Source organism: Naegleria gruberi (genome assembly GCF_000004985.1).
Source record: "Naegleria gruberi genomic scaffold NAEGRscaffold_27, whole genome shotgun sequence".
NCBI classification, from domain to species: domain Eukaryota; phylum Heterolobosea; class Eutetramitea; order Acrasida; family Naegleriidae; genus Naegleria; species Naegleria gruberi.
The window spans coordinates 300,364-312,414 of record NW_003163300.1 but is presented as its reverse complement, the minus strand read 5'-3'; the positions used below and the strand labels follow the sequence as shown (position 1 = coordinate 312,414).

The 12,051-nt window shown below is 34.1% G+C and overlaps 3 protein-coding genes and 2 non-coding genes across 5 annotated transcripts; 2 read left to right on the top strand and 3 right to left on the bottom strand.

Moving 5' to 3' along the window:
• Positions 1-770: 770 nt before the first annotated feature.
• NAEGRDRAFT_68258 (uncharacterized protein) lies at positions 771-3,173 on the bottom strand (the record flags this gene model as incomplete). Its single annotated transcript, XM_002676517.1, has 1 exon — positions 771-3,173. The coding sequence occupies one exon, from the start codon at positions 3,171-3,173 to the stop codon at positions 771-773; it is 2,403 nt and encodes an 800-aa protein (XP_002676563.1).
• Positions 3,174-3,283: 110 nt separating this feature from the next.
• NAEGRDRAFT_68257 (uncharacterized protein) lies at positions 3,284-4,312 on the bottom strand (the record flags this gene model as incomplete). Its single annotated transcript, XM_002676516.1, has 1 exon — positions 3,284-4,312. One exon carries the CDS (start codon positions 4,310-4,312, stop codon positions 3,284-3,286), a length of 1,029 nt encoding a protein of 342 aa, XP_002676562.1.
• A 3,750-nt stretch (positions 4,313-8,062) lies between these two features.
• Positions 8,063-10,333, bottom strand: NAEGRDRAFT_33960 (myosin; the record flags this gene model as incomplete). The annotated part of the gene is made up of 4 exons (XM_002676515.1): positions 8,063-9,589; positions 9,633-9,877; positions 9,926-10,093; positions 10,138-10,333. Coding segments are annotated over 4 exons (2,136 nt in total), but the record flags the coding sequence as incomplete, so codon positions are not given.
• A 1,300-nt stretch (positions 10,334-11,633) lies between these two features.
• Positions 11,634-11,706, top strand: NAEGRDRAFT_t351. Its single transcript has one exon. It is a non-coding gene; the product is annotated as a tRNA-Phe (tRNA).
• An 83-nt stretch (positions 11,707-11,789) lies between these two features.
• On the top strand, positions 11,790-11,870 carry NAEGRDRAFT_t352. The gene has a single exon. It is a non-coding gene; the product is annotated as a tRNA-Ser (tRNA).
• Positions 11,871-12,051: the final 181 nt, after the last annotated feature.

Sequence of the window (12,051 nt, the reverse complement as noted above, 5' to 3'; positions counted from 1 at the left end):
GGCTTGTGTGTTCTGTAGCACCCATCACAAGAGTTGTGCAGATGAGACCTAGTATAATAAGAAGGAAAGCACACAAATTGCGTGAGATTCTATGTTTGCTTTGGAGCATTTTGTTTTTGATTGTGGAGAATGTGATAAGAGCTGTTTCTCCAGTATTTAAACAATGCACACTGTAGTGAATCTCTATCTGTATGTATTGCAAATTGTTCCTTAATAATTTGTTATCTGTTGAGAAGAGGATTTTACAGGAACGCGCTTAATTATATTTGATGGTACTATGGACAATCTCTTCCGGTAGTGAAGGGAAAGAAGAGGATAAATTCGATAATTTCAAAGAAGGTTCAAAAAAACTGGTCTTTGAATTGGAAGATTTCAAGAAAGAAGAATTTTATAAGGAATTATTGAAAGGGAAAATAAGCTTGTTGTGGAAGTTTGCAAATCCTTTGCAGTACAAAACCACCAGTGTCTTTCAGATTTAGGGGAGCATCATTAATGTCAACGGGTCTTTTTGGTTTAGTTGGAAGGGCTTTTCCTTCTGTTCTTAATAATTGTACCCAATCTTTATTGGCAAATCTGTTCAATCTTGCACCAGAACATTTCTCACAAGTTGTTTTATCTAGAAGCAAGAGAATACAAAATAAAAGAAGGAAAAACAGTACGAAATGGAGGCTTTTCATTTTTTTGAGTTGTTGGCTTTAATTTGTTTGAAATGGAAATTTACCTAAATGATATTCATGTATGTAAAAAGAAACTCCCAATTTGTAAATAAATTACAGTGACAACTCGGGTGAGCTAAATGAGGGTGGTGTTCTCAAAACATCATTGTTATTCAAATCACTTAGTGAATTAGATGAATCGCTCCTTGGTTGGTTTTGTGATTCAATATGTGATGCAATGATATTCATTACAGATTCGTCAACTTTTTGCTTTGGTTTCACATCCTCGTCAACGATTGGTTCTTTGAAAACTGGTCTAAATGAAACTTTCTGTCTTCTTCCAAATGCCTTTGCCTTGATTGGCTTTTTAGGTTGGACATTCCATTGCTGTTGCAAAGTGGATGGGTTTGTTATGTGATTATCTGATGGAAATATATTGACAGTTGGTAGTTCAGTATCATGAATAGTTGCACCTAAATCAATACTATAAGGTAAAGTTAAAAACCCAACGTGATAATCCTTTTTGGAAGTGTTAGTGAGTGGGGGTGTGATGGAAACCTTTTCTGAGAAGTCAATAGAGGTACTCTCCTCATCAAATTCCTCACCTTCTTCTTTCATTTTTACATCATCCAAGTAAGGTATGTTAATTTTGTGTGTTGGTGTATCAGGTATTTGTGTTTCATCAAAGTCCAACACTATTACCTGTTGTGAGTTATTTGACCCAATAATGTCAATTAGCGGTGAAAGAGACATTGAGGATTTCTTTTGTGCTCGAGTATCTTCATCTATTTGTGTCTCATCTGATTTCAAATTATAAACAGGGGAGAATGTAATCATTTGACTATCCTCAATTTGTGATGATTGAGACCACGGTAATAAGGACTCTCTACTTGCCTCGTCCACCTCTTCCTCTTCGATTATTTCCTGTTTTGGTTTGGACAATATCACTGGAGGTGAGCATTGACTATCTTGACTATCAAGAATTGATAGTATTGATGTAACAGGAGAAATATCCATTGCATAAAGTTTTGGTGTTGGTTGGTCCAACTTCTCGGGAGTATCGGTTTTCATAGTATAGGTCGTTTGTGAGATGGGTTTAACCTTTTTCATTTCTGGTGACTTGATTGTTGAGATAGGTGTGGTTACGCTTGGGCTGTTTTGTACAGGGGTTGATTTTTCCTTTCTCTTTTTTGATAAATTTACAGATCTATTTACACTTGAGATTGGTTTCATCTCTGATTCATCATGAGCTTCCTTCTTGAAAAATTTTGAAATTTTGATTTGTCTTGGGACATGTTCTTCCCTTATTTCTTGTTTCTTCTTTAGTTTCCACTTTGGTTCATCTTCCATAGGATTTTTCTTTGAAGTAAAAATATCCTCATACAGAATGCTATCCGTAATTTCAATTTGTGTTGGAGGCGATTCTATTGCCTTAAAAGTTATATTCTTCTTTTTCTTTGCTTTGCTCTTTGGTGGGGAATCTTTCAATAGCGGGGACATGGAAGAGTCTGAGATTTCCAAAATTAAAGGTTCTTCTGCTGCAGTTGAATGCTTTGTTTTATCCACAGAAATTTGTGAAGTCTTGTTTTGAGTTTGTTTGTCCATTTCATTCTCTAAAGAAAGTGATAAGGAAGATGACTGAGCTGATGCAACTTTAGATTGAGTCTCCTCACTATGGTTGTTATTTTCATCCTTCTTGTCTTTCAATTTGTTTTCAGATGCTTGCTGTTTCTTACATTCTTGTGAGTTAGGTTTTTCAACTTCTGTTGGTTGAACACTTTCAAAAACCTTAGAAGAAGGTTTTTCATTTGAAGATTTCATATTTACAATATTAGTCCTAGGTGTTGGTTCAGTTTTAGAAATGGCTTTTTTCAAAAGGAGAGGTTTCTTTTGAGGTGTGGAAGTGATTGGCTTTTTCTTTGTTTCCTGTTCATCCTCTGATGATTGTTCTTCATCTTCCTCAGATGGAGAATCACTTTCGTCAGAACTAGTAACAGACTCGCTATCATATTTCTCTTTCGTGTGAGTATTCGATTTCTTTTGTGGGAGAGGCTTACTTTTTGTGGTGGAAGGTTTGCTTGTTGATGATGTAGAGGGTACACTATTCGACGATGATGATTTAACATTATCTTTGAATGGTGTTTTAAAGGGTGTTTTGAAAGGCTTTCGTATTGGTGCAGAAGTAGTGGTGGTGTTGCTGGTGGAGAGTGGTTTGGTAGAGTTAATGTTCTTTTTAACATTATTCACTATTGATTTCTTGTCTTGAGTTTCTTCATCAGAGGATGAAGGTGATGACAATGATTCGGAAGATTCATAGGAAGACTCGAGTGACTGTTTTTCCAATGATGATTTGGTTGGAAAATTGAGAGTTTGTTGTTTTAGACTACTAGCTATTTTACTAGTAGTGTCGGTAGTAGTACTCTTGGATGAAGTAGTTGATGATGATCCATTATTGGAGTCCTTGAGTGGAGGTTTAAACTGACTGCGAGGGTGCTTGAGTTTTGTTAGCACCACCATCTTTGCGTAACGGCTTTTTTTTTGAATTTAAAATTTCGAGTGGAGGGAAGAAATGGTAAACCACCATGATCTTTTCACAAGCTGCCAACAATTAATTAATAGTAAATAATTTAATGATTATGTGGATTATTCTGTTGTTGTTGCTGTTGTTGGTGGGAATGTGGTGGGAGGGCACTGCCATCATTTCCAATTTCAGCTCTACAAATAGGACAGTTGGCATGTCTTTCAAGCCATGGTGTTACACAACCAGAATGATACAAATGGCCACAAGGAAGCTCTGTTATTTCTTCTTCAGCCTTAATTTGATCTTGACATACAGCACAATCTTTACAATCACATTCTTGAGCTTTTCTGTGTTTGAGTTTGGAAATGACATCTTGTGAAGCTGGTGGAGTTCCTCCTTGACCAACAGTTGCTTCCATCATTCTAGTAATGATGTCATCCAAGTTATCTGAGAAAACATAATCTCCCCATGTTGTTCCATTTCCAAAAGGTTGTCTAATGTGTCTCATGAAATTAGAAAAGTCCATTGTTGGTCCAAAGCTTATTCTTGGGAAGGTTCCTTGTTGATTTGTATTACTTCCCACATTTTGACTAGCATTATTTAAAGCATCAAAAATTGAAGAAATTGGATCTCTATTGTTGTCTCCACCAAATCCACCAAATAGTGATGTAAGTGGATCCACTCTATTATTGTTATCTCCACCAAATCCAAATGGATTGAATGGTGTTGCATTTGTAATTGTTCTTCTTGTTGTACCATTTGGTCCAATTGTTATGGAGATTGTTTGGCTATGTACAGTTGGTGTTCCCGAAGATGATGTTCTAGATCGTGTTGTTGTAGTGGTTGTAGATGAGGAACTTCTAGTTGATTGATTTTGTTCAGGAGTTGTTACTGCTGTGCTGAATGCACGAGAGAAGATGTCATCATCATCCAAATTGGTTAAATCCACAATATTACTTGCTTGAGGAGAAGGTGAATGAATTGGTGAGGTATTTGTTGTTACAGTTTCTGTTGGTAATTCTATTTCTTCGACAAATTCCGAGCCACAGAAAGCACAGGCTAAATTTCCTTCATTATTAGTAATGGCATTCATCTGCCTATCACATCCATAACATTTATAAAGTGGAGTAGTCATGTTCAATTTAAATTGATCAAATGATGGTTGTAAAATAGGCTTTTTTAAAATACAGTTTTTTAATCTTTTCCGAATCTCTCTTGACCTGGACGAGATAATATGAGGTAGTGTTGTAGTTGTCTTTTTTTTAAAACGTGAATAAATTCATTTCAATGATGTGTCAAAATTGTAAGATGGCAAATTCCGATCTCGGAATTGGATGATTTTCAAACACATATTTGCAAGCGTTTGACAATTCAAAGATATAGCTCTTTGAATAGATGTATTGAATTACATTGGATTTAAATCTTTTATTATTCACAATAATAAAAAATGTCTTCATTTGCTGGAAAGGTGTGGGAAAGTGTAAAATCTAAAAATCAAAATCAAATTATTGAATTATTAAAAACAGCACCATCTAATAATTTTGATGTTACCGAGGAAATTTGTCCTGAAACAAAGAGATTACTTCCACAAGAAGTGGCTTGTTCTGGATTATTGGATGTTATTAAATTTATTGTTTCCGATTTAAATTATAATGTAAATTTCCAACAACCTGCAACACAAGTGACTATTTTACATATGGCTTGTCGTGACGGCCATTTGAATATTGTAAATTATTTAGTTGATCGTGGAGCTGATGTAAATATTACAGATAGAGAGAAATATACAGCCCTTCACTATGCAGTTGGTGGAAATTATGCCTCTATTGTGAGTGTTCTTGTCGGAGTGACTGGAATCAAGGTTAATGAGAAGGATTTCCTCTGTAGAACTCCATTAATGAGAGCTGTGGAAGCTTGTAATTTTGATATTATCAAATCACTTATTGAAAGAGGAAAAGCTAATGTAAATATGGTAAATGAATCAAATGGTTGGACATGTCTCCATTATGCTTCGTATGCTGGCTTTCAAGGTTTGTTTAATTTATTATTGAAATATTTAATTTTTTAATTCTCTTAGAAATTTGTAAATATTTATTAAAGAATGGCGCCGACAGCACAATTAAAGATAAGGATAAGAGATCTGCTCTCTACTATGGTTATGGAGAATTTGATGATTAAATTATTATTATTAAATATTTATCTATTTGTTATTTAAATAATTTTGGAATTCATAACAAAAAAAATGATCATCAATACTAGAGCCATTCTTTTCATAGGGGCAATTTTCCTGATACTATCAACTCTTGTTGAAGCTATTCATGTTTATTCACCTCATTATTTATCTGGTCATATCGGATTTACTACAGCACATTTCGGAGGTTTTTATGTGAATACAAATTGTAGAGAAGTGAAGGAAGTTGTATTGGCCAATCCAATGGATATTTGTCAGGAACCAATGTCTTTTGCAAATTTAGGAATTAGTACAAACTATACCGATAGAATTATTCTTGCAGCTAGAGGAAAATGTTCCTTTGTACAAAAAGCAGTCATTGCTCAAAGATTAGGAGCTTATGGTCTTGTTATTGTTAATAGTGAAGGAGGTGAGATGCACTCTTTAAGCGATGACGGAACCGAAGATGCCTATTCCATTAAAATTCAAGTTGTAATGATTCAACATGATAAGGGAAATCAATTAATCCACTACATTGAACAAAAGATGCAAGAAGATAGCTCAAAAAATAGACTTACTAAGGCTGAACAATGGGAAAGACCAAAATTAACAGCATCACTTGGTTATTGTGCAACTTTGGAATATCATTACTTTTAGATCTCTAATTTATTAGACCTTTTTACTCTTTGAGAAAAGAGGATAAAAAGGAAAGGCAGGATCTTGATCATTAATTCGAATTGTCAATTTAGCATTGGCTTGTTCATTATTGCACATAATTTTTGGTTCTGAGATATTTCTGTCAACAAGGACAACTATAATTAAGTATCCATTTGTGCCCTTCTTCTTGACGAGAGGAGATTCAAGAAAATGTGTAGATGGTGTTGATGGTGGAGTCATAGGCTCTTCCACTTCAACAGGTCTTTCAATAAGGCTAGGCAAAGATTCAGAACTGCTAACACTCATCTCTCCATCCCAAACAAATAAATCTTTGAATGGAATTATTAATTTAGGTTCAACCAAAATTTGTATCTTACTATTGGCAGCTCTGAGAGTTTCAATAATTTTAGTCTTTAACTCAGAGTTGAACAGATATGCCGAATCTCCACAAAACATTACAAATAGATCATCACATTGACTGCTACATTTGATAGAAGTGATTTCCTCAATTTCAATTCTTAAACCATCACTTCCCTTCTTTCCAAGTAAAAATATTGTACTATTAGAAATACTCATATTCTTTCTGACTGAGCTCAATGAATATGGATTTACAAACTCAACTTCAGCCACAAAGAGAGGAGTGGTATTGTCACTCATTAGTACTTCCCTCATAAATATAGCATCTTCAATTTCGTCAGCTGATTTGAGAGAACAAATTCTTCTCGATTTCTTTCCACCATATACATCCAGAATTGTCTTGGCAAACTCATCAACGACATCCTCATTATGAATATAGACTTTGATTGGCTCACTGGCTTTTGTGTATTCAACTTTGCAAGATTTTGGAGATGAAACTTCCTCAAATATTACTTGACGAACTAGTGTAGGATTTTTAGTCACTTGCGTTACTGTATTTGTAATGTCAATTTCAAAAACTCTTGGTAGAGTAGATTTAACAGTATTAGTAAGTATTGAAATAATTTCAGTCTTTTTGATACTTTCCAATAGCACGTCACTTTCTCCCTTCACGTGAATAAAAAAGTAGTGGTCAGTGAATGGAGAAACAGAAATTTTGTAAATTTTCCTAAGAGGTATCCTTCTTCTCTTCTTTAAGAATTTATGCTCCAAATAGACGGATCTTTCTGTAATAATGAGATACCTTTCTGATTTTTTAAATGATTTGTGATACTTGTCAACTAGGTCAGAAAATAGAATATCTCTGTCCTCTCCCAATTTTTCCTTCCATCTCAAAGAGTCTCCCACAAAATATCTATCAAAACTTCCTTGTCTTCTCTTCTTTTTACCAGAGTAGACATCCTCGTTGGGCTTCACATAAACTATCAACCCTTCATTGTTAGGTCTTCTTTCTATTTTCATAGCTGCTATTGTATAGTCTTTCAAAAATTGAACAGTATAGCCATTCTCATTCATTGGAGGTTCTTCATTATTTTCAAGATTGATTTGGTGTTGATAATCACCATTACTATTTCTTGGTAAAGAATTTGAGAATATTTCATATTCTGCTTTTTGTTTCATTTCATTATCTTCCAATACAAGCACAGAAGGATTAACATAGAATATTGAATGAAACTCTATGCTTATTGGTTTGTAAGAGTCCAGTAAAGATGCCATTAGTTTGTGAAAGGAAGATTCGATATCTTGATATAGGTGTTGCTTATTTTCTACATCCAGAATGATATCACCAAAATTTCTCATACAAATTATAAAGATACCATCACTAAATCTGCTCATACAAAGTCTGTAAATGATTGAGAGAGGGAAATTAAACACCAATTCATAAGTATTGGGCTCTAAAAAGCAAATATTTGTCTTTGAAATAACCAATAACCTTGATATCGACTTTCCATTGGTAATTTGAACGACATTATGCTCTCCATAATCTGAGTAGATTCTCTCATGTACACTGGTCAGCTGTCCCTTAATCTTTTCAGATTTTCTTCTTACTCTTTTGTGAATTACCTCTCTGTACTTTCTCTGGATGAGTACAGCAACAGCTTCCTGAATTTGCTCAAATCTATCTATCAAAGTAGCAACATCGAGTGGTGTTTTAAGGAAAATTTCAGTTTTTCCAAATGCATAATTGTTACTCTCTATTTTGGTTTCTGCCAGAATACTTCTAATTTTGGATTTCAATTCTTCAATATCAAAATCTGCAGAGGAGGAGGGCCAAGTTTTAGGACTAAGTGCTTTATACTTGGCAAAGAACTTGGGATAATCCATTTTAAAGAAAAATCCATGTTGTTTGAATATGGATATTGAACTTAATCCCAAACATTTGACCTGGTTGGTGATTAATTTCTTGTCAAATTTTAGTGCCTTCTTCTCATAGTTAGGTTTTATACAGTAAATGAAATGGATTTTCCCTTTCAGTTTCTTGTTCATTAATTTGTTTACATCTCGTTTAAATTGTTTTACAATGGTTTCTTGAAGTCTTCGTTTGCTTTCTCTTCCTGAATAGAAGTCGTCTAATGGTTTAAAAAGTTCTTGTACCAGGTCTGACGAACTCTTACACATGGCATCAATTAGATCTTTGAACAATGTATCCTTGTTCTTTTTGACCCAATCAGTAACGTTATAATCTACCTTAGCTGCAAAATGTTTAAGACTAAAGGTAGTACTTTTGAATCTTGCAGGTTCGAAACTATTTGACTTTTTCAAATTCTCTTTCAATTTAGCAAGATATCTTTCATCACCTGAAACGTTAAGGTAATCTTCTTCATCCAGGAGTGAGTAGATACCCAGTGGTTTGTCTTCTATACAGCTAATACAATCATTAATAGTATCAAAATCAGAGAGAAAATCTTTTTTCAACTCCTTAGACAGTATGGTGAATAGATCCATGTTGAAAATTCCTTCCTTCACATATTCATCTTTCTCCTGTTGTAAGAGCTTCAATGTGTGTTGTTGAAGTTTTTCATTTACAAAGTTGATATTCAACTGTTCTAGAGAGTTATCGGATGGATAAATTTCAAAACCATACAAATCTAAAATACCAATTTTTGTAACCATTTTCTTTGTTTTTGGTTTGATTACTGAATTGATTTTCTGAACTATCCACAGAAAAAGTCTCTCGTAAATACCTTTCGCCAGAGCATCCCTGTTGAATCTAGCTTGAACAGCAGTTTGAAAAGTAACAACCTTTTCCTCGGTATTCAAAGTACGTGCCAATAGAGCATGCTTTAGTTGATTAGGTTGAACTCCCAAGCATAATGAGGCCCACTTGAGGGCATCATTTTCCACTATTTCTGCTCTATCTTTTGAATTACCTTCCAAAAATTGAATATTTCCTAAATGTAAAATTCCTGCAACTACCCTGAATATTTCTTTCCGGTCATTACTCGAAAATCCTATTGAATCCATACTCTTAATTGTTTTTTTAAATTCTCGCATATCATCGACTCCATCTATCACTGTCTCTGTAGAGTTTAGATACAAGAACTCAGATGGATCATGCAGATTGAATTCCTCTTTCATAGATCTATCTGCTCCTCTGCATAGCTGATAGAATATGTGGAAATTTCTTTCCTTTTTTCTCTGATTCGTAATGTGACTTTTTTCCAACAGAATCTGAAAGGATGAAATGAGTTTTGATAATTTAAATTATACTTACTGTACTAATTTTTCCACCTTCAATTCTATCACCAAATCCAAAATAAACAGTAGTATATTTACCGAATCTGGATGAATTGTCACAGTGCAGAGTTTTTGCATTTCCGAAAGCTTCTAAAAGTTGATTTGATTCTGTTAATACATGTTTTACAAAGTAAGATGAAGGCCCATTTTGTGAGACAACTGTTAAATATTTGAGAATGAGTTTGCTACTCTCCGTTTTTCCAGAACCACTTTCACCATTCACTATTGTAATTTTTCACGTCATAAATTAATGTTAAAACAAATACATACCAATTATTGTTTGTGGTTGCCTTGTTTCTTTCATGGTTCTAAATGCATTCTCTGCTATCGAAAAAATATGGGGAGCTCTAGCAAATGGAAGTTTCTTGTGGTAAAAGTGCATTACGCTGTTCTTATACAATCCTTCAGTTTCCTTAATATCATTTGGATTTACAAAAACTAGCCCAGTATTAATACCACTTGATTTGAAAGAATAAACTTACTCAATGCATCTCCAAGATAAGTATAAACTTGGGGAGATTTCTTTTGTGATTGATCCTTTTTGTTATACCTCGATTCTAACAAGTTAGTAATATTGTCAGTTGTTGGACGATCAAGAAATGTTACATCATCAATTGAGTATTCAGTGATTGGTGAATCACCATCCAATGATCTATCAGATCTTGGTGTTGATGACATACTTGGTCTAGGTGAAAGTATTAGACTTCCGGCATCCAATACTAATTCCTCCATATTACTTGTATTTTCCTTTGGCCTCATTATGACAAGAGGGCTAGCTCTTGGAGTTCTTGGCGTTCGAGGAGTTCTTGGAGTAACATTCCCACTTTTGACTGCAGAAATTCTTATATATGGAAATCTTCCAAACTTTTGTAATAATTTCCTTTCCTTCTTCATCAAGTAGGCATCAAATTGACTAATTGATGATGGCGAAAAATCTAAATTATTCATTGATTTTCCCATTACTAAATTCCTCAATCCTCTGGTTTTCTCACCAAATGAAGACGAAGACGAAGGTGAATTAGGATTTGAATTTGAAAGATATGGCATTGATTGAGAAATAACATGATGATTTCCTCTCGGAGTTGTTGAAACAATTCCAGGTGATCCAAAATTATTAACATTTTCCTGTAATATTCCTTCAAAATATCCAGTCCAATTACCACTATTCATTCCCTGATTAAAATTTACATTTAATTGTAATTCGTGAATAATAGAATAGAGTTTCGTATTGGGATGATCAACTTGAGCAGTTGCAAAATTTACAGTAGTGCCATGATCAATTATTGGTTCCGAAATTAAATTCGAAGAAATCAATGCTGTATTCAGGAGAGGAATAGCTTTAGGATTTGATATTTTCCTTCTTGGTGTATTATTGCCACTACTTGATGTACTTCCATTATTATTATTATTAATATTATTTAAATTAGAAAGGATTCCCTCCGAGGAGAATGAATTTGTAAAGGCAGCATACGGATTATTCAATGATGCCAAGGTTGATGAGGAGGCGGAAATTGTAGTTGAGGTGTTATTGTTATTATTTTGTGTTTTGGTTTTGGCGCCCATCAGAGAAGAGAGGGAAAATTTGAACCCGCCACTACTGTTGCTGGGTGAATTGTGTTGTTGTTGTTGTTCATGGTTATTGTTGTGGAGAAGAGAAGCCTCCTCTTTAGAGGATGAGCTGAAAACCATGAAGGATTCGTATGATGAGGATTAAAATTGGTGATGATTGGTGTTATTTTTTTTATGATTGAGAAGTGACAGAGAGATCTTAACACATTTTAGAAACACTTAATGAAAGACAATTAACTGGTAAATCGAAAATTGAAATAGTATAAATAATAAATTAATTGGTGCATTTGAATGTTGTTTTAAAAAACTTACTTAAAACGGAAGTGTTCTTTTGCTAATGTACAAAATAATTCCTGTTTAAATTAGATAGTCAAGAACAATACTAGATAGAATATATTCTGAATATGAAGCCGACATAGCTCAGTTGGGAGAGCGTAAGACTGAAGATCTTAAGGTCCCTGGTTCGATCCCTGGTGTCGGCAAATTTTTTGTTTACTTGAAATGTTTTCCACATACGTTATTCATTTAGCCAGAAATTTGTTTATGTTATTTTATTGGATGTACAGCGGTCTTGACCGAGTGGTTAAGGTGATTGACTAGAAATCAATTGGGGTGACCCGCACAGGTTCGAGTCCTGTAGACCGCGAACAATTTTGGACCTTAATAAAACACACAAGATGGTATTGTTCATTTAAACATTCGTTGTTTGCTGAGAAGTTCATCATGTTATTTATTTTATTGAAGAAAGCAAGTTTTAGATTTGTTTTCTTTGAAGGCCAAAGAATGTTTCAGGTAATATAATTTTGTAAAGAAATCTCCTATTTGTT